The sequence below is a fragment of the Cariama cristata genome, unplaced genomic scaffold, assembly GCF_000690535.1.
Source record: "Cariama cristata isolate BGI_N322 unplaced genomic scaffold, ASM69053v1 scaffold1214, whole genome shotgun sequence".
Classification (NCBI taxonomy): domain Eukaryota; kingdom Metazoa; phylum Chordata; class Aves; order Cariamiformes; family Cariamidae; genus Cariama; species Cariama cristata.
In genome coordinates, this window is record NW_009612143.1 from 63061 (window position 1) to 85571 (window position 22511).

Below are 22511 nucleotides of genomic sequence, written 5' to 3' on the forward strand. Positions count from 1 at the left end.
GTCTGCAGGTTGTGAAATACTGTATCATCATATTGGTAAAAGAAATCTTAGGTTTCGTTTTGGTTTTGTGTGGACTTCAACAAAAGCAGATAAAGTTCCCCTTAAAGGGGCAATTTGATATATAAAATAAGTATTAAAAACCTCTGTCTTCCATCTCTGTCATTACATTTCATATGCTTCATTTTACCCTTGCAGTAAAAAGAAAAACCTGATACTCACATACTATCTTTGAGAATGTTATATCATTTTAGACAGTACCAAATAGCTAGTGTAGCCATGTGTAACAGCAGATGACTAATTATGTTGAGGATGTTACTTCAGCATTTAAAATTCAATGCCTGGCAGCAAACCATCATCACTCTCAATTCCTGGCTCAAAAATGAAGTTGTCATTAGCATGCAGACCTAAAAAAAAAAAAAAAAATCTTTCATTGACTGATTCATTAGGCTGACAAACTATTTCTTTTACTTTACTAAAATTTGGTGTTTATGGTGGTTCATGCTAACACATTTAACTGTATTATTAGATGCCATCAGTTATTCTGGTTCTGTGATGAGTAGTAGCTCATTATGCTGATTTATGATCAGCATAACTATTTAGTGATTTGTTCACTTTTATTGTCTGTTTCATATTCCAACTGCATTTTAAGGGTGTGAAGTTTAGCAGTATTTCTCAAATTAGAAAGTGAAAAGTTAAAAAAAAGATGTTGATACAACTTTGACCGTACTAACAGAAGCTGGCACCAGTCTTCAGGAGTTATTCACTCACAGTCTGTTTGTATTAGGTATAACTTTATGGAATATTGAAAGGACACCTCAGAGGCTTTGGCAGGGCTAGGGATTTGCTATGAGATGATCTAAAAAGAAAATGGATTTTAGTGCATTTACAAGGGATTTTAAAAGAAAAAATTCTCATTTTTCTCTTCTGTATACTTGGTGTTCCATTAGAAGTTACTATAATGTTTAGGTAGATGTTTTTCGAACAGCTGAAGACTAGAGGCATAGACATAGTATTGCATTTGGGTGATAAACAAATAGATGTAAAAGTTAAGTATCCATGGATTCCTCTAACTCACCCGTGTATGATATTCTTTCCATTAGCAATAGGGGCCCCATCCCCCATGCCAGAGCTACCACATGCTAAAATCACTTACTAAGCTTAAATAAAGGAAGTAAAGAATTAAAAGTATGATTCATTACAAAAATGTTAGTTGTAAACTCAATATATGATAATTGCTTGTGGACTTCAACAAAAGTCTCTACCAAAACATACAGGTCTGTCAATCATTTGACCTAGTCACAAAAATTAAATGTCAGCTTGATGTCAATGAGTGTTAAAGATTAATCTCTAAATGGTATCTCAGCTCCAAAAAATTTGTATTTCTAGCACCGTTAGCAGATACCGCTTTCCATTCTCCCTCTCCCCGACAAACTAGAAGTCTGTAAATAAAGACTCTTTAGAGTATAATCCAAACAAACAGTACTTTGATTAATAAGTTCTGTCCTTCCATTGGCAATTAAAACCTTCTCCTAAAAAAAAGGTAAAAATAGTAAATTATAATTAGTTTTGTTATCTCTCAACCTTGGTAAAATATCTAACTGAATACTTATAAAGGAATCCAAACATAAAGTTGAATATATGCTCCCATTCTTTGCAAAAACACAGCTATATTTTTTATGTTTGTAGAAGTTGTACATTTCTGCAATATATATGAAAAATTATATGTACTGTATATTAGAGTGGAAGTGCCTGAGTCACAGCAATAAGAAAAAATAATTGGTATTCATTTAGTAAACACTTAAGTACAAACCGTGGGTTGACTTCACAGATTGAAAATGTAACAAAAGACATGAAATCAAATTGTCAGTTCCTTTGGGCACAGAATACCATACGTAATCACATTCTGCAGCAAAACAGTATGTTTACTTATATATTACAAAAAGGTAGGAGATCGTATAAGGGATGAAGCTATTTAAAGGTATGCAATACGTTATGGTCTCCTGTAATTGCATGCATTCTACTGCTTTGCTTAACTCTGCAGTGTAAGAACAAAACTCTTCATGGCATTCCAATAAACTTTTGAGTTACCTTTTCATATTTTCAGGACATCTATTATTACTGGCTTACATTTATGACAAACTTTAATCAACTGCTGAGAATGAGCACTTGTACTTAATTTGCTAATCAGTTTACAATGTGTTGATATCAACAAATTAAATACAGTCCTGTATTTTACAAGTTTTTTGTCATTAGTGATGAGCAGTTAAAACAAAGTAAATGGAAGTATTTTATGCAAAGAAGTTCAAAATAAAATTACTGATGAGAGGGCACAGCTACATGTGGGCATGTATGTGCATTTGTTAGACTTCGATAAATATGCCAAAAAGAATGATTGTGGGTCATGTTTCAACTGTACTCCTTCACTCGATCTCTTTTTGTTCAGTTTGCTAATATTCTAAAACTAAAAAAGAAAAAAAATGCAGAAAATAAAGATTCAGCCAACTTTAAGGCAAATGTGAAATGCTTTATATTGAATATTCGGAGTGGAAGTCTAATTTTAAGGGCTGTAGTGAGTATGTAGTAAGAATAAAACTTTACTGAATATTTTTCATGGGCTAAGCAATCAAGAGGAAAATATGCCAGACAAAACGTAGCAGAGACTAATTATATAGTGTGCTGTCAGTCTTGGTCGTCATGGTGATCTTCCTTCTTCTTCCTCCTCTGCCTTCATCTTTCCAGTATTATGGTCATTAACCCCATATTATTTTGCTGGCTACTTGAATCAGCTCCCCTCTTCACTCATATGTCTACTATTTTTTGGTCATTTTGATACAATATGTGCTCTTCCTTTAAATGACGAGTAAAATCAAGTACACTGTTTTGAGAATGCAGCTTGTTGGGATTTCATCATAGCCCATCAAAAACATACTTATGATTGTTAAACAGTACTTCAGAATAGCCCCGTGAGGTTTTGGATTTAATTGATTTTTAGAACGACTTATATGCATAGATCCATTTGAATTCTGCCAAAGAAATTATCAGACTTGAAAGTTTTTCTTTAAGCAAACACATGGTCAAAACAGGTGGCCTAAAGAAGAAAACTCAGATGGAATTCATAAAAACTTCTGTGACTTTCAGGAAGCTCTTTAGCTATTGTAAAGTTCAGTTATTTTCACTCAACCAAAACATTTCATTGAAAATACCAAAAGGATTCCACCAGAGTTAACAATAGTGAGAAGCAGGAGGAGAATGATGATGAAATCATGGAGCTTGCTGATCAAACCAAACAAGAAACACAGTCCAAGGTATCCAAGTCCTCTGGCTCATAGCTGTAAGAATTGCTAGGTTTCCAAGGAGAAAGAAGCCTACTTCTGTAATACATGATAACATTGCTTTTATCTCCTAGGAGTTACCCCACTAGAAAACCTCTATTTAATGTTTGCCTCCTTTCTGGTATGTCAGCAAACCTAAGCATTAAGCCTGGTGCTTAGTTATATCTTGCTCACAGGCCAGTTGTTTCCCTGGTCATTGCCCAAACCAGTTCTCTCTTGCTAAGACAGCAGGTCAGTAAGGAGACAACTTAGAAGTAAAAATACCTTTCCAGTAGGAACACAGACAAGAAAAAATTATGTGGTACACATTTTCACTTATGCTCTTGTTTTTTTAATAACAAAGTATTATGAAATAAAGGAGCCAGAGCATACCATGTGAGTATTTTTTTAAAAAGAAAGGCTAAACTTTAAGTCACGTTGCAGTTTCCATACACCCCCTTGGATCTTTTACTACTCTTTTCAGTGAACTTCCTACTCATCCTGATCCTACAAATAGTGTTCTAAATAGACAGAGACTGGACATCAGTTCAATTGGCTTGAGACTGCCCATACAGCCACCCATTTAGCCAGCTTGATGGACACTATCCCTGTAAAGCAACAACACAGAGTAAGCTTCTATTTTGCTCAGTGCCTGTTTGAACAATCTTGGTCTTAAGAATATCACAGAATGTAGCAGCCAAATTGAGGACGAACTAATAGAAATGCACATGCACAGGATTTACTTCCGTTGCCTAAATCCAGCAAACCTCACTGGCAACCTGCAGAAGTACCTGTTTAATTATTGGTCAGATTTTTCTCCACTGTTGCTTAGACTGCAGTCATCCTCCCATTTCATAATCAGTCCATCCCTTGACACTGTCCTTCACAATCTCAAGAGTTCTCCACAAAATAAGGAAGATGATGACAGTACCCCAAGACTGGAACAAGGTGGTAAGAGCTGAGAGGAATCAAAGAAATGAAGCAAAAGTATTTCTGATGTTGGCAAGGAGGCTACAGCTTTGACAGTAACTAGTGGCCTTTATTCTTTTCTGTACAGATGACCTCACTGACAGCAGTACCAACACTGACCACACCTATGCATATGAAAGAAGTTTAAATGATGCCATATTTGTGCACATAACAAAAATACTGAAGGGAAACACTCATAATGATAACAGAGAAAAGACCATTGATAAGTCAGTGATTTCACGGTGCAGCTTGAAATGCAAGAAGTTTACACCACTGTCCTGATGCGATCTGACTACAGCCATTTACCTTAAACTCTCTTTCTAAATATAAGTTTTCTAGAATAGAGAACAATAGAAAGTTTCCCATTACCTGAACTCATCACCCATAAAGGGGTGTTATATCCAACATGCAGAGATGCAGAAAACATACATCCAACTAACTTGTGACTCGGAGAATAAACCTGTCTGCTTGCTTCAGTTTATAAATGTAAGGGGGTTACTGCATTTTAAAACAGCACAACTTTATAATTGAAATAATATGCAGTGCTTTTATTTTCTCTGATACTTTCAGTTATTATTAAAAATGCTAGATAATCCAAGTTTAGCATGTTTAAAATCTTATCAAGTACATAATTAAACAACTTCTATAGTGGTAGTGGTACAATACCAGGCTTTGGAAATTGAATATAATTTTCCATGAGTTACCTCAAAACAAACTTAGGTTCAGACAATATGCAAACATCATCCTAGAGCTAGTTTGCATTTTTTAGGTTTTCTTCATATGTATAAAGATTTTTATTACTCTTTATTATTTATGCTGAGAGGGTAACTGTGGACTGCATTCTGTCACTAGGAAAAGAAATATATGTATACCTGGTCATAATCAATATGTGTATCTCCAATTCCTATCCTGATTCTACACACTGAGTTAGTTGCTTCTTACGCTTATTTAACAAATAATTGGATAATGACTCTTTCAATTGTTAATTCAATTTGATTCAGGGAGTGTGGGTGGTTTGCATAAAAACTGTTACACCCTTAAGAGTGTTTCAAAAGTATTGTGAGGAACATCAAGCATGATTCCAAAGCATAACAAATTGGGTGTATTAAATTAGAAGTTTGCATTTGAATTTTCCAGCACAACACATATATTTTCTGAATATTATAAATAGATTACCTAATTATTCTTCCTGAGAAAGGATAGGTATGTAATATTACCTAATTCTGTAAGGCCCTGCAGGTGAAGAGTATCTGGTGGTTGAAGTACTGACCGCATGATTTTATTTCCTGAATAGTTACTGACTCCTTGTGTGAGCAGTCCAGAACCTCAGACTCTAGCAGGCTCTTAGCTGCAATGATATTGATGCACTGAAGTTGGAATGCCAAGGTTTACTTTGTTTACCATCAAAGCTCTGGGGCAGACTGAAAGCATACAAAAATACAGATAGTTCCTTGGACTTACAGACTGAAGCATGCACAGACCTTTTTATGGAAATACACTGAGCTGAATCTGCCCACAGCGGCACTCTACCTGTGCAGTCTCAATGACCAGAGTTGTTTTATTGCAGCTCCGCTTCTCATTTCACAAAAAACAGCAGCAGGAGTTCTCACTCAGTTTCAACAAATATTTATACACAGTTGGTTATTTCATAATATCCTATTCTGCTTAACAAGATGTTCTGTAGTTTCTGGAAGTCACATGGCTTACTATTTTATTTTTATAAGTTGACCTTTCGCAACCATTAGCTGCAAATAATGTACTGATCTTTGGGGAAGGAAAATGCTTATATTAGACACTATGGGTAAGCAATAATGGTATCATCAAACACCATCATTTAGGATAAAGATAAAATTGGAATGCAGAAAAAGGTGACCTTTCCAGCTGAAGAGAAATTGAGAATTCATTTCTGACATGGTAGGATTGCTGTGTAGTGTAAGAAAGAGTTCTGCACCCCTACCTCAGCTTGTATTCAAAGTCCCACAGAACCAAAGAGCTTGATTCAAAGTCTGCTGAAGTGATCTGAGTCTTTCCCTCCACTACTGTGATTCTGAAAAAAGGGAGAGCGTTGTATGAAAACATATGCCAGTCTCTCAAAAGAAAATATTCTGGAAAAATAAATTTACATTGGACTGTCTGATGAAGTGGCATTAGAGTTGCAAAAATATCTGAGATACTTGTTACATTAATTTTGTCCTTAAACATTAAGAAGCCGCAAAGTCCAGCAGTATCTTTTTTTTGTCCAGTCAGCATGGTCTATTGCTTTTGTAGGATCGTTACCAACTAACAATAGCAAGTATATTTCTCTACTGACTTACTTTAAAGACAGCATAACAACCTTCCTCTTCTTTCTCCCTCATTCCTTTCACTGTTTTGCATGCAATTAATCATTTCTATGTTCTGGATTTCAATTAATCCCACAGTTTTAAAGCCTTCTATATGGAATAAAAGGTGCAAACTGGAACTTCTCATTAATTCTTAAATTTGATATATTATACATGATGTATTGTACCAGATAATGTCAATTTAACATTTTGGAAGTAGAACATCTACTTAAACTAGTTGATTTTTTTTTCTATTTTAATGCTGTTTATGGAAAATTGCTTTTCAGAAAATAAATGTTTAGAAAAAAACAGATTTTTATAAAAGACCTAAGAAAACATCACAGGATTTGGAAAAAAATGAAGCATTTGATTTTTTGCAATCTAAAGCCTCAGCTTCAGGGTGTTTGGACAGGATAGACATCTTATTGGTCAAAGTATTTTCTGATTGTCTCTTCACCCACTTACTTCCTGTAGTTTCTGCTCATCCCTTGTTCTTTTTCTTTGCCTCTTCTTCATTATTTACACAAGAATCAGAGGTTCTATCAGAAAGCATTAGGTTTTTAGGTCCTGGGTAAGGTGTCAGCAACACCTTCACCTTTTGTAGGACCAGACTACACAGCTCAGTATTGTCTCATAGGAAAAAGAGAGTTAAAATTCAGAGGACATGTATTATCATTCAGAAGTCAACATACAGTATTTCCATATGTATCTGAATGAATGAAAAAAATGCCACTTTAATGCCACTCCAGTTATATCAGTATTCAACACAGAGTTTTGTGAAGTGTAAATTGAGCATTTAGTGATTCTATGTATACTAATTCTACAAGCACTGAGAATTGCTTTTCCAATAATGTCTAATTTTAAAATATAGGACAAAACTGCCTCTGGCTCTACATTAGTGCCCTAGAGAAGACAGAACACCCCACAGAGACAACTTCCAGTATGAAAACCTGTTTGCCTCTGTGCAAAGCAGGGCGTTCTCCAGATACAGCATTAGTCCTAACATCACTTTCATTTTGAGGACTTAAGACTGGCACCAGCTTAATATTAACATCTTTGACAAGTAGTGAGCACCTTTTGCCAATTTCAGGCAAAAGTTCTATGCGTTTATCAGACTTCTAAAGAGATATTACATGCCTCCCAGAGCGAGACTGGAGTATGAACTGTTCTATACCCACATTTTATTTTAGTGTAAAGATTGAGGAAGTTTCTTTAAACATCTTGGAAGAACTCTTCCAAATCCTCATTTCCTTAAGCAGATAGTTACAGCCGCTGTAGTGGTAAAATATGTCTCAAATGCCTGCCCTTGTATTTGCTGGAATGTTAACATGGTCGTTTTCTTTAGTATTTTGCTGTATTTGAATTTTACCCATAGGTATGTGCAACAGTTGATGGTCTATCAACAATTTTGCTGACTGATGGTTCATTCCAATTTTTCTTGATAAAAAAAAAATATCTGGGACAGTGGCATCAGAAAATTTTAAAATAACACAAATAGCAATTGGCAGTACAGAACAATCAAATAATCATAATTTAATTTGTAATTTGTTCTAACATCACCATTCTGTAGTGGGATATGTGGAAACTTTAAAGAGTTTTGGGTGTGAGAAACTCGTGGGAACATGTACTTAATAGTGGGAACACTTAATATGCAGAATTACTATATTTCTGAGTTATTTCAGATGTAACTTCTGTAGCGTATAAACAATGAGCCTATACCACAGAATCTTACTGAACCCGATAAAATTAATCCCCATTGATTTCAACATATTCATTAGCTAGTCCCTGTATCTAGCTACTTGAAACACAACAAGGTAATTACACAAGTTAAAGCTCAAAGTTGAAGTCCAAAGAAAACAATGCTGTTGGTTGCTACCTAATCCTGAAGACACCTAAGCATCTCTAACTTTTGGCTTCAGCCTCTGGTGCATTATTTTGATCATCAAGAGGTTGCACCTGTAAACAATAATTTTCTCTCAAAGTAAAAATAGAAGTGTAGAAATCAGACTTATTTGGCAACACTGACAAATGAAAATACAAACCGATAGAAAACAGATTATAAACAATTGATTATAAATAAGGATAGTTAATGTACAGTACTTGAAAATTGCTATTCAAGTGGTGCTTGTTATGTCCATTTCTATAACATGCTACTGCAGCATGACAAAAATCTGACTTAATCTCAGGGATTATTTTACTCTACAGTATGTCTTTCTGTACTGCATGTGGAGATAGGTTATTTACAAACAGTAGTTAGTTTTGGTACATAAAATACTCAGGCAAACAAAGATTCCTGGAATTAGAAAGAAAAATTCCAGTAAAATGAAGATTGAACTCTCAAAAGTTCAAATGATATCTAAACTAAAAATGACTAATCTTCAGAGATTACATGTTACTATCTTTACTTTTTATTTTTCAAGTGCAGTAGCAGCAGAGTGTTTAAAATCACATTTCTGTTCTCCGTTAGTTTATAATAAATTTTCTGATACTACTTTTGCTTTAGCAGACCCATGGTTTGGGTTTCCGTGGGATTTTGTGGTAATACTAAATCTCCTCTCCATTAAACCAATTTTGTTTTGCTCTAACTGCTCGCTTACATCCACTATGAAAAGACAGCCCTGCTGAGTTTACAGGAAACCTAAAACTGGCATAGAAGGTGCCGAATTGGGCCGTGTGTTTTAATTAGGTGTTTTCTGTGTATTTAATATTGCAGCGGTTTATTTTCTCCACAAGAACAAGATTGTGTGAGCATTGCCTTTGCTGAACAGTCCTTTCCTGCTTGAAATCATTAGATTTGTCCAGGGATGACCAAGTAAATTACTATTTCTTCATGGGATGAAAGAGGAGGAGGAAGCAAACAAGAACAAGGAGATAAAAATATCACCATAAAATTTCAAAACAGCCGAAAGATGAAGTCCAAGTTACTGCATATGTCATTATGTCAGGAAATACAAAAAAGCAGACAAGAACATATGCTCTCTGTATTGGTACCTGCAGTATTTATAGATCTTTTAAAAGTAATGCTTAATACTTATTTACAAGAAAAAAGAAGTTGATACTACAAGTCATATAAAGAATTAGGTTATATTAAAAGATGTCAATAAGTTGCAGGGAATGGAGTGACTAATCCATGTGGACCTGGCTTCACGGACAGCCAATGACTTTCCACTGCACTGTCTATAAGGTGTAATCAGGTAGCCCAAATAGATAGGAGCATACTATAGATGCTGAGTAATGTTTCTTTAGAGGTACTGGTGGTGAGATTAAAGTATAATATTCTTGGGGGAGGAGTAAAAGAGGTAATATTTCATCTGGTAATTAGACTCCCATAAAGTTGTCTGTTGAGCAGTTTTGTGATCTCTGGCTCTTGTAAAAACAAACAGCAGAACAGCAAAACACCCAGTAAAATTAAGACTTGGTAACCTAATTTTGGATTAATCATTCCTTTGTTTTCAGGGCTAGGGCTTTAAGTACAATTCTGTAGAACTACAAACAAGGTACAAGTAATTTTGAGGAAAAAAAATAATTTGTTCAACAAGTTGTTAGAAGAGCTGAATTTCTGCTTCAGCAAAGAAGAAATAGCTCCCATGTCTTACTGACTGTAATATTGTTAACTAAATGTGAGAATCTCTGGCTCATGCCCACTGAGTTCAATGAGAAACAGCTTGAATCCACAACGTTTTGGATCAGGCACAAAATTATTTTTCTGGCTTCAAGGAAGAGGAATATATAGGACTATAAGGGAGTACAGCTGATAAAATGAAATCTTGGCCTCACTAAATTCAGTGGGAATTATACTGTTCACTTAGAAAAGGCTGAAATGGTTCATGATATATTAACTTGATTTCAGTTAAGCTAAAGTATGATTGGGTGGACTGGCTACAGAAAGCTCATGACGAAGAATAATAATAAAATATCTCCTTCATTCAAGACTTGAATTTTCCTACCAGCAAGCTATTAACACTTTCTTTAAGGTTTTACACAAAAAGAACAATTCTCATTCCTTGAAAATTTAAAAAAGCCTAGGGCACCAAATTTTTTTTTACATTTTAATCGAGTTTGTCAGATGCAAAGGGTAAAATTGACCCTTTTGCATATACAAATACCAAGCAATTTCAAAGGCATCAGCATCAGAAAAAACAGGTTCCTACCAACAATAGGATCACACATTATGCTTCAATACAAACCCATCTGCAGATACTTAACACACTTACTGGAGTGGTATAATAGTCCTGTTATCTGGGAGCCGTGTCACTTGCCCAGTGTAATTGCTGCTTTCCTGGCCCTTGTGACCTTAATTCCTGAAGTCAAGGTTACGTGTGTTTGAAGTCAAGGTTATGTGTTTTAGAGATGTGTCCACAAAAGAAAACTAAAGAGAAGAAAGTGCACCAAGGTGATCAGGAATAATAACAGCAAAGAATTAAAAATCCATCACCATTCTGCTTTTAAAATTACATATACCTCATGTGAATAATGATATTAAAATAGCTTCTTTTTCTATACTTGGATGCCTCTGCATTATACTTCATTATTTCAAATTAATACTGGAAAAAGATTTAGCTGAAAAACTTCCTTGATTGAGACCAAAAGAAAGCTTCATTAGCATAATTCCTTACAGTCTTTCTGTTAATATTTTCAGAGACAAAAACACAATGATCTTTTTTGTCAGAAAAAGAAAAAAAAAAAAAAGAAAAACTGGGAATACAGTGAAATTATGGAAGATCTAGATTACAACTCCAGTGAAAAAAGTGGGACAAATTGGATAGGAATATAAAAGTATCAGTTCTGACTGAAGTATGAAACTTATGCAAACAACAGAGGAAAAAAAACCCCACTCTTTTTAGAACATTTTGAGATGTGTGAAAACTACAAATGCTAGAGCTGTGAAAAGGAAACTGGGAATTTGATCCATATGTTCTGGAAATGCCACTGCCCACAGCTAAATTATTTTTGGGAGAACAGAACAGAGAACAGAAGAACAACTGCTAAAGCTGTTATAAACACAGGGTCTCCCTGGTGATGCAAAGATTTTACCATGGCAGATATTAATGAGTGACTATTACCATCTGGATACCATGTATGAAGAAATCATCTTTGATGTGTTCTAGAATAATTACTAAGGAATATGATACTATTTATCAATTATTTCTCCAGTTCTTTGAGGAGAAATCATTCCGCTAACGCCAAGGGGGAAAAAACACTATTCACGATGGTTCAAACATTGATTTTCTTCGTATAGGTGAATATGATTTAAAAGCCTGAACTGATCTGAGTAATTCTACTGTATTAGGGAAGATTGTATTTTAAACTTGGGAAGCTCTTCATCATGGCATATTTTTTCAGTGAAATATTTTTAAAATCTGCAACATAGGAAATAGCAGTAAGACCTGTGAACAGATTCTGGTACTGCTTCTTGAAACAGCACATCATGCTGATTACAAGAGAAATAATTACCAATTAACTTGGGTTTTGACATGAACATTTACTTGTTCACAGGAAGGTGTGACTGGAAGGAATTAGCTTCATTTGTTCTGCTATCAAAGATGATCAAGCCTTATATTTCTATTCTGTACTTTTAGCAACCAGAATCTTCATACCAGTTGGCATCTTCCACTTTTTACCTGAAGGCTGACCTTGAACATTTATTCCTCTGGCAATTCGATAGTCTGCAATTTTTACATTCAGTTTATTCTAGACAGTCAGTACCCATTTGTACCAACATTATCCTTCTCGTATGCAACACTTACTCTCTTAACTAGTTCATGCTAGTAACTCTTGCCACAGAAAGGCATGGAGACCAACATAAAGAGCGATAGGTTTAAAGAAAGGACTACGTACATTTTCTCAACCATACCAGCAAATTCTCTCTATAAAAGTTAAAAGATGTTTATAAAAAAATTCTGAATGGTGACAACTATATACCATCTGGTTTGTTCTGGTTTAGAAAGGAATTACATCAATCCATGATGTTCTATATACCACCTCTCCCTCACAACAGCCACTAAGCAAAACCTAGCAACAAAGTTGTGACTATCATATTGAAATAATCGAAAAATGAGTTTCTTTTATTACAAATGACATTTGAAAATTGTATTAATAACACACTTCTGGTTTGATACTAATTTTTACTCTTCTTGGGAAACACGTCTTTGCTAAGCAATTTATGAATTCTGAAAATAAATAGTTCTCTGCACATATAATCACCAAACTTGAACTGACCCTAAGTACAGTTTTTATTTTTCGTGTCTTTATTCATTCTTTTCTACATAGTATTTGTGGAATTCAGCATCTGGAACGAGCAGGAAACAGGTTGACTCTCTTTGACTCCCTTTATTTCTGCATAGTGACATTTTCCACTGTGGGCTTTGGGGATGTTACACCCAAGATATGGCCTTCAAAGCTGCTTGTTGTCATTATGATCTGTGTTGCTCTTGTGGTGTTGCCCATACAGGTAAATGTGGATTTTTCTTCTCTTTAGAATTGTTTTTAAAACAAAAGAATAATAATTGAAATAATTTCTTGTTACTATTATTATTGCATATAAAATGTCAGAAAAAATAACCATCTTCTATACCTCCTATTCTGTTTTTTTTTCTTTTTTTTTTTTTCCTTTGTCTGTTTGCTCTAAAAACCAGAGCACTAATAACAGTTTCCAAGTCCTGGTGAAAGCTTTCTGTTCCTGTCATGTACCACAGAGCCCTTCCTTCATCATGAGATACTGGTTTGTTATTAATGGAACAATTTAAAAAAAACCACAACAGTAGCCAGCACTTTCTTTATGAGTATAGCATTTCCTCTGCAGGCTCTCCCCATTTCTAATCTTGGTTCTGTCCACTTCCTCCTTTACTCTTACAGCTCAGTGCTAACTTGAAATAAATCTCATTAAATCTGCAACTCAAGCAAATTGGGTTCACAGCTGTATATGTCAGTACACACACAGACACACAGAGCCAACAACACAGTTAGGAATTTTTGATGACTACTTAAGTTTAGGACTTGTAATATTTTCAACAGGAAAAGGCTGATTTATGAAAATCCAAGTATTTCAGGGAGTCAATCAGTTTCATTAAATTTGTGCCAAACATTTCCCAGCTCTCAGGTGAGGCTTGATGACAGAAACATGGAAAGCCCTGCTGAGAGGTTAACTGTTCCACACTTGGTGATCATCCAGACCTCATGCCACAAAAAGGGGACATGAGGAGATATCGTGCATGCTTATTAAAGCTTATAGTAGACTTGCTAGACCATGAAGCTCCAAAGTTTCTCACACAGCCATGGTTTCCAGACTCTGCTTCTTTAACAGTGAACTAAAGCTCACTGTGAACAGACAACACAGAAACCCTGGGAGGCTGGAAGCTCCAGCTTTCAGCATTAATTTTCTTGAAATTATTTGAACATTTTAATTATACCGAAATATTTAATGTCTGCATACACAGACGTATGCACTAACACAACTATATTCCCACTCAGTGGAAATTTAGTAAAGTAAATATTCTATTGAAAACAAAAATATGCTTTAAGAAATTTGGAATTTCCTAGGAAATGGAAATTTCAGGTAGTTCTGATATACACTTCAGGCATAAGAGCTCTGCATTACCAGTAAATAACTTGGAATCTACTGCCTTTTCACATAAATTTACTTATTATTAGCTACTTTATTTTATAGCTTTGTAGTGATAATGGGGCTTCATATAGTTTTCCATACACAGAATGTGGGAGGCATTATATCCTGAACTTTTGTCCTGCTATAACATTAAATCAGTTATTATTCACGATTCAGTCTATCAGCTGAATATGGATAAGAAAAAGCAGCTATCACACAGATATATGGTTAAATTGAGCTCAGTATTAAATGCATACTACTTACAAGAAGCTTTGAAATGGTGTTTGTATGTTTTATTACAGATTGTTACAATGGCACTAATTGTCACAGTTTTCTCTTTTGTCTAAAGGATTCAGTCCAGTAGAGCAATGTTTAGTGTTAGCCACTATATATTGTTCAGCTGGCAAATTTGCTGTATTAAGAGCTGCTGTGTAATTAAGTTGTATCTAAATTTATAAGACAGATAAGAGAGTATACGGAAGGTCACCTTCAGAACATTATAAAAATCTCTGAGAAGAGTTATTGCCCAAACGAAGTAAAACGGTGCTTCTGTCTGACTATCTACACTCACAGTATACACTTGAGTGTGTGAAAATTTAACCTTTAATTTGAGGGGAGCATTTATGTCACATGGCACTGGGAAAAGAGAGCTCAGGTATAAAATACATAAAGGAAATAAGGTACAGCCTTAATTCTTTTCTAAAATCTTGAGATTTACTGTAATCTGATAATATTTTAATGGATTTACGCTGCTATTTGTGTGTAGTAGAGACTGGCTCTACTGCCATGTTTTTCAATCACCCTATTATTCATCTCACTCACTTACTAGAGAACTTTTTTCAAAGAAAAAGACATTGTGCGCTAAGGGCAGCTTTTCACAGAGGCATGAGATGAATAATGCAACATTGTTAAGTCATGATGCAGTTGTACTGCACATCTGCTTGTCTCTATTTCACTGACAATTAGCATCTCTTGCAGTTTGAACAGCTGGCATATTTGTGGATGGAGAGACAGAAGTCCGGTGGTAACTACAGTCGACACAGAGCTCAGACGGAAAAACACGTTGTGCTGTGTGTTAGCTCTCTGAAGATTGACTTACTTATGGATTTCTTAAATGAATTCTATGCTCACCCCAGATTGCAGGTACTCAGAGTGAAAAAAAAGAAAAACTCAAAACACCGATTTTTTTGTAGATAGCCTTCTGAAATAAACAGTCTTTAATTTGTAAAATTGAATTTGGAAATAGCTGACTGAATTGGGAATCTATAATGGCAATAAGAAGCTGAGATACAGTATGGAGACATTCATTTTAAATTGAGGTAAATAGACTAAATAGATAGAATTACTGTCTTGTTGAATTATGCCAGTCCTTTTAGAAACAGATATTTCCATGCAAATTCCTTATATTCTACCCCAAAACAGAAAATAAATGAAAACTACTCAATTTTTTTTTTGCTGTTGTTTTGGGACTTGATGCAAAACTCCTCACAAGTCAGTCTTGTGGTTTTTGCATTTTGCTTTGTTTTTTGCCAGTGTGAGGAAGATTAAATCCTTTTGGAATTGTTGAAATTAAGAAATAAATAGATGTACTTTAAAGGCCAAAGACCTTGAAAGATTACACAGAAGAGATTTTCTTAGTGTACACATATTCTCTAGCTAATGCAAACATGTCATATGACTTGCTTTGATCATATAAAAGCTTAGTTATATGAGATAGCAATTTGGATTCATTATCATTAGCTTTGCTATAGACGATTTCTTTTACTAAATCTTCTCTATGTCTTTTACTAAGTTACCTGTGGTACCATGCTTCATTAACTAGTGCAAAAATCCACAAAAAAACAATCCTCAAATTGCTGAGCAGCAATTTGACAAATCCCAAATCCAAAATATTCCCCCAAATAATTAGCTAGTAAGAGGCATAAGCAAATGCACAAAGAAATACAGTTCTTTATAGATGCAAACACAAATTGAAATCCAAAATTTACTTAACTAGCCTGAGGAATGAGTCAGGCTCTGTGATACACTGGAGACAAAGAAGAAAAGTCCTAATACTACTTATGTAGCCTAAACTAGCTTGTATACATTGCCTTCACAGTTGAAATGGGAAGCTGAAGGATACAGATGACGCACTGGATCCAATGCACTAAGCTTTTTGCAAAAGTCTATGTGTGATAAGGAAGACTTCTATGACAAGCCTGTCCTAAGCTCTCAGTCTCTACTCTCACATTCCATTTATCTCTCCTTTTCATATGTATGCACATGTATACTTCAGAGCAACCTTACTTTTCCTAACAAGGACTAAAGCAGCACAGGAAACAGAGTTTGGATCTGCCCATTAACATAGAGGAAAAAGTTTGGGAGAAGACAATTCTATTTCCATTGTTGAAAACTTCCTACATTTTTCAGCTAGAATGACAGAAGTGTAAATGGTCTTTAAAAAAAATTATGCTCATATGGAAGCAAAAATGTTTCTAAATGGACTTTATTTGACACCCTGGAGTCTTTTGTGAGCAGTTGACAACTGTCCAGCTATTTTTATTAAAGAATTCAATATTTTAAAGACATGTATTCAAATAACTTTTGTCAATTAAATTTGAGAATTATCAGAGACATTTTTGACATCCTGAGTCTCTGTTGACTCATTCTTTAGCAACAATAAATGGTAATATAAATAAATAACATGACTATTCCCCCTTATGTTTTTGACAGGACTATTATGTCGTTATTTTGTGTCCTACTGAGATGGATGCTCAGGTCCGAAGGGTGTTACAAATCCCAATGTGGTCCCAAAGAGTTATCTATCTGCAAGGTTCAGCACTAAAAGATCAAGACCTGTTGAGAGCTAAGTAGGCAAATATTGACCAATATTTTTTTTCACTTTTGTTTCACTCATACTGTTTGATAAATAAGTTTGACAAACAACAGAAGCTGTGCTAGAAGGAAAGCATGTATATTTAGAAAGCAAGGCTCTTTGATATAATTTGTTTTTCTTAATACCTGAAATTTTTCAAGGAACAAATATTTGTAAGCTCTCTCATTTGACCAGATTTTTCGTCACTGTCTTTTCTGTCTCAGTTTTTAAAGGTATTGAAACATAGTGCCTGTGATTTCTTCTGAAAAAGCGGCACAGAAAATTACAAAACTGCCAGAAATGATAGAATTTGTTTCTGTTCCTTGAGAAAAGATGATAAATGTGATGGTAGTTCTCCTAACCAACTAAAGGAGAAAAAAGTAAACAAAAATAATTATCACCCTTTGAACTCATTGCACAGTTTTATTTTCTTCCTAAGTTCAGCCTGGTAGTATAAGCAACTGCTCTACTATACCTCTATATAGTCTTCTTTCAGGTCCTTCCTCTTATGGCATACTTCCACCACTTCTAAAAAATCCTCTCTGCCAGTTAATAGTGAATGACATTAATCAAAACACATCAGTCAAACACAGTTCCTCAGACCGCCTCCCCCATTACTCAATCACCTGAACATGTGAAGGAATTCACACTGGAATTCAAGTAGGAAGATAGTCTCTTTAAACTCTCCAAAGAGAAGGGTGATTCTTAGCAAATAACTGATTTAACTTATCTGTATTGGTCTTCATAAGAATTTATTCAGCAACTAATATAGGTATCTAAAATTAAGCCAATACCTATCTGAGTATTTGTGTCATTCACCCTTATTTAGCCCAGGGGAGTTATTTCCAAGAATCTAATCTGTGAGAAGTCTAGTGAGCAGTGTTATCTTCTCAGAATTCTGCCACTGGAAAAACAACTACTATGTCTGTTTAAAATTTGAAAATACAATAAATATTTTTTCACGATTAGGAATTTTCTTTTAGAGAGGTTCCTTTTTTTGCTTTCTTGCTGACTTCAGGAAGGAATTCATGTGGGATTTAGCTGGCATTCGTTCTACACATTAGGAGAAGAAAAATTAGTTGTTCCCTAAAGATAATCTTGGATTTCACTTATTATAACCTGGAGGTAGTCAAGTGTGGAACTGTACTTTTTCCTGCAGAACATGTAATTGAATGTACCTGTCATAGAATAATTTTCAACCTCCCCTGAGGGAAGCAGCGTAGTGGGAATTTCAGAGAACATTTAATATGAAATATAACCCAGTACCTAAGATGTTTGCTGTATTTTTTAATGACAACATAACGTACTGAGAAGATAATGCTGCACATGGTAAACTTCTAATAAATAAAGTAATGGTTAACAACAACAAATAACCAAGAAGTATCTCATTATCAAAATTTATATGTATATTGTATGTGACATGCGATGTCAAAATAACATGATAAAGGTCGCACCAAAAAGTAAAGGAATACCAAAAGTCAGCTGACTGCATAAGTAGTAAACAGTCAGTTAACTAAAGACTGCATTTTTCTTTATATACCCTAGTACACAATTTGACTTTACTAAAATGGTATTTGTTCTTGCTTCCTACCTTTGAGGGCTTCACTTTGCAAATTTTTGGTGTTCTCTGAACAGTGTTCATGTGCCCAGCTTTAAGAAAAAAAAAACACAAACCAGAATGAATTCTGTCATGAGGTATCACACTGATACTTAGATTGTTCATTGGCATGACTGGAAACTTTATAGCTACTTCAGCATTTGAAACAACACAGTAACTGATTAAAACAGTGCTCATTCTTCATGCAGACTAGCACTAGAAAGTGAGGAACACTATCCTGCTTGATTTCTTTCCCCTACAGCTTTCTGCCATGTTCTGTCATGACCTCAAATGTTTTTCTCTCTCCTTCCACTTTCCTTAGTGAACCATCACAAATCTTAATCCTCTTCATGTCCACTCTTTTTCTTTACCATATTCTTTTTCCTTTCACAAATTTCTTTTCAATATGTAAAGTCCCTTTAATTTCTGCCATCCTCAAGCAGTGGAACTATTGGAGTTTTTTGTCTCAGATTCAGTTTTCTGGCACATAAAAATGGTGTAATTGACAAAACTTTTTCAGTTGTTAGGACATTAATAACACTTCCCTCATAAGGATACTCTGGGTTCTAATAAAATTTTTTTAACACAGGTGCTATTAGTGTTTCTGTTGTCTAAATTCATGACATTCATAGATGTTAATCTCAGGTTATTATCCTTGTCACCTGTGGCTGAAGTGATTTAAGAAGTTATAAAAAAAACATTGGGGAAAAAGGTGAATATGTTCACATGAGGTTTCATTTCCTTATGAAATCATCTATATACACTATACATCTGTATGTCATCCTAGTTGCCTCATCAGCTCTCATCAAAATCTCATCTAATTTCACTGAATTTTCTTTCCTACAACTTTGTTAAAGACCTATCTTCCCGATTCTGCTCCCATGCTTAGCTGAAACTACTGATACAACTCTCATGGTTTCTTCCTAATCAGCACTCAGAAGTGGCCTTCTGTCCTTCTCCACATCAGCTGCATTTGACATTACTATTTTGGATATATTGGTTTGCCTTTGTTGCAATGATTTTTCCATTTCAAGTACTTTAATCTTTTGAGGCTTTCCCTGTTTTCCTACTGCTAGGTGCCTGTGGGGAATCTACAATGAGCTGACTTTATCCTTATCTTTTCTTTATACTTTTTCTGAATGATCTCACACAAAACGCCCAAACTTAATTGCTATTTCTATAGTCAAAAACTAAAAGGTTTGCCAAGCTATCTGACATCTCATTATGGGTATCTATTCAACAACTTTAACTTAGTTGCAAATAGTTGTAAATAGATCGTAATTTTTGCTACCAAAATAAAACCAGTGTGCTACTGTGGATCATAAGCTTGGAATCATATTGTAGAGCATCCTGTGTAGACTGAGCCTGCATCTTGCAAGTGTTTTCTCACACAAGCTCTCATTTTTGCCCCAATTAAAACTGTATTTATGTTCCTGATATATATCATCTCCACTCCCTGAACCCTTGTTTCAGAACACTCTAGAAATATTATTTATGTAGTACGTCGCTTTGCCTCATTGCAGTTCTTCCCTGGCTTACCCTTTTTGATTGCATCAAGGAGTGACCCCTTATTCTCACTTAGCCTGCAACTCCCAGTTTTTACTGAGAGGTAGCCTTCTGATAAGTCTGTAATGCTATTCTCTTTCACACATACAACAGGTTAACATACAAGTCCCATTGTTATTTCACCCATGCTGTCCCTTCAATCTAGGATTAATTTCTCAGAAACATCTGTAAAGTAGTCCCAGTATCCTCCATCACATCCTCTCTTCAGTCGGTTCTCTGCTCTGATAACTAGTGAGACCACTTTCTACCAAGATAATTTTTATATTCAGGTATTGTCACATTGTTTCTTCCTGTTTCCCATGTTTGCATATACTTTTGTTGTCCGTTGTCATGTCGCTTAGAGCTTATATGGCAAGGACTGTCTTTTTGTTCTGCGTTTGTACAGCACCTAAAAGAATAGACTCTCAGTCTAAGCCTAGGGTCCCAATGGCCTAAGCTGTTACTAACATTCACCAACTCCATTTTCTAGCAGCAGAGAAACCAAAGATTTAGGAATCTCAGGTCCCATTCCAGAATGGAGTTGCTTTAATAAGCAGTGAATTACCTGTTCATTTTCCCCAGCTTCTGTCTCACTTTTCCCCTTCCGATCATCCTGTTTCTCTTTGCCCAGAAATTCCTGTCTTCCCAAGGAGGCTGACCAAGTCCCTATTTCTTTACTTCTACATACCAGTAAGTGAAGTAGGATTCACTGGAGAAGGATATCGAGATCTGAGGCAAGAGAGGAAAAGCAAACTTTGATGAAACCTTCAGTCAGACAGTTTTCCTCCGCACTTCCACCACTGGTCCTTTTATTACACGGCCAGTTGTATCCACTAGAGAACAATTGAGCATTAAAAGTTCTCAAAGAGACCATGAACTGAAAAGAGTTAATGCATTTAATGCAAACATACACAGAAATGTTCATTATTTATGCCAAACGCATTATTCTAGTACATCTACCCATCTTTCTGCTATCACTATGCAAGAGAAGTCTATATTAAAGTATCTGTCCTCTCTCATTCATTCTTATCAGGAATAACTTGTACATATCATACCCTTGCACACTATGCAGACTGGTGGTATTTATTCACCTTTTATAGTCATGGCATATAAATATTTATTTTGCAAATTAAATGTGTTTGAGGCCACTCTGCTTTTATCACTTTGGCACAGCTTCTACTGGCGCCAGGGAAAAAAAGTTTCCCAGAACCTAGTCAAGAAGTACTGGTACACCAGGAGTTAGTGCACAATGGGACTGATGCTGACATTCAGATAACGCATGAGAACAGATAGACTAAACTTTCTCTGTATTCTGTTTCTATAAGCATACAGGACTATAAACTCTGAAACATAAGTCCATGTAAGTATTTTGTTGGTATGTAACAGGCTTCTCTCGCCTCTTCCAGAATGGATGATGCTGAAGCTTGTTTCATTCTGAGTAGCCGCTGTGAGGTGGACCGGACCGCAGCTGTAAGTTTTGAAGAAATAAGAAAGTGCATGCTGTTTATACTGTTATTGCCCTTATTCCCTCTCAGGGACCAAGACTTCTTCTGTGAACAGAAGATAAAAGCTGATTTACACAGAGATTTTGCGTGTGGGTTGAACTTCTTGTCTCAGTTAAAATAATGAAAAGGTTTCTATTGGATTCTAAAAGGCCAGGATTTCACAAATTTATGAAACATAATCTATTGGCTCATTTCACATAACATCTCTACTTCTGCTTTTTTAGCAAATAAATTATATGACCTATCTACCAAAGAAGTTAGGATTTTACAGGACATTTTATTTATACATTGAACTCTTTTTAAAAAAAAAGTGAGAAATTGTACATTCTTACAGGACTTTTAAAAATTCTTTTAAAGTCCTGTAAGAATACAGTACTTTCAAAAAAAACCCAACAATTTTCATGCTGGATAAAGTAAATTTTTATGAGTTCTTGCCTTTTATATGGAACAATAGGAGAATACCATATAAGCACTATCATAGAATCATTTAGGTTGGTAAGGACCTTTAAGATCATTGAGGCCAACCATAAATGGAGCAGGGCCAAGTCCATCACTAAACCATGTCCCTAAGCACCATGTCCACATGCCTTTTAAATACCTCCAGGGATGGTGACTCCACCACTTCCCTGGGCAGCCTGTGGGTGGTACCCCCCCCCCTCCCCGGGCCAGCCTGTGCCAGTGCCTGACAACCCTTTTGGTGCAGAAATTTTTCCTAACATCCAATCTAAACCTCCCCTGGTGCAACTTGAGGCCATTGCCTCGTGTCCTTTTGTTACCTGGGAGAAGAGACTGACCCTCACCTCACT

The 22511-nt window shown here is 35.4% G+C and overlaps 1 protein-coding gene across 1 annotated transcript in view; it reads left to right on the forward strand.

The window, feature by feature from the left end:
• The window catches only part of LOC104160376 (potassium channel subfamily T member 2-like), a gene marked incomplete at its 5' end in the record, with an annotated part of 47947 nt that extends 28043 nt beyond the window's left edge, over window positions 1-19904 (forward strand). Inside the window, 2 exons of the mRNA XM_009698483.1 lie at window positions 12872-13052; window positions 19863-19904. Of these exons, the coding sequence (XP_009696785.1) occupies window positions 12872-13052; window positions 19863-19904 (223 nt within the window). The remainder of the gene's footprint in view (window positions 1-12871; window positions 13053-19862) is intronic.
• Window positions 19905-22511: the final 2607 nt, after the last annotated feature.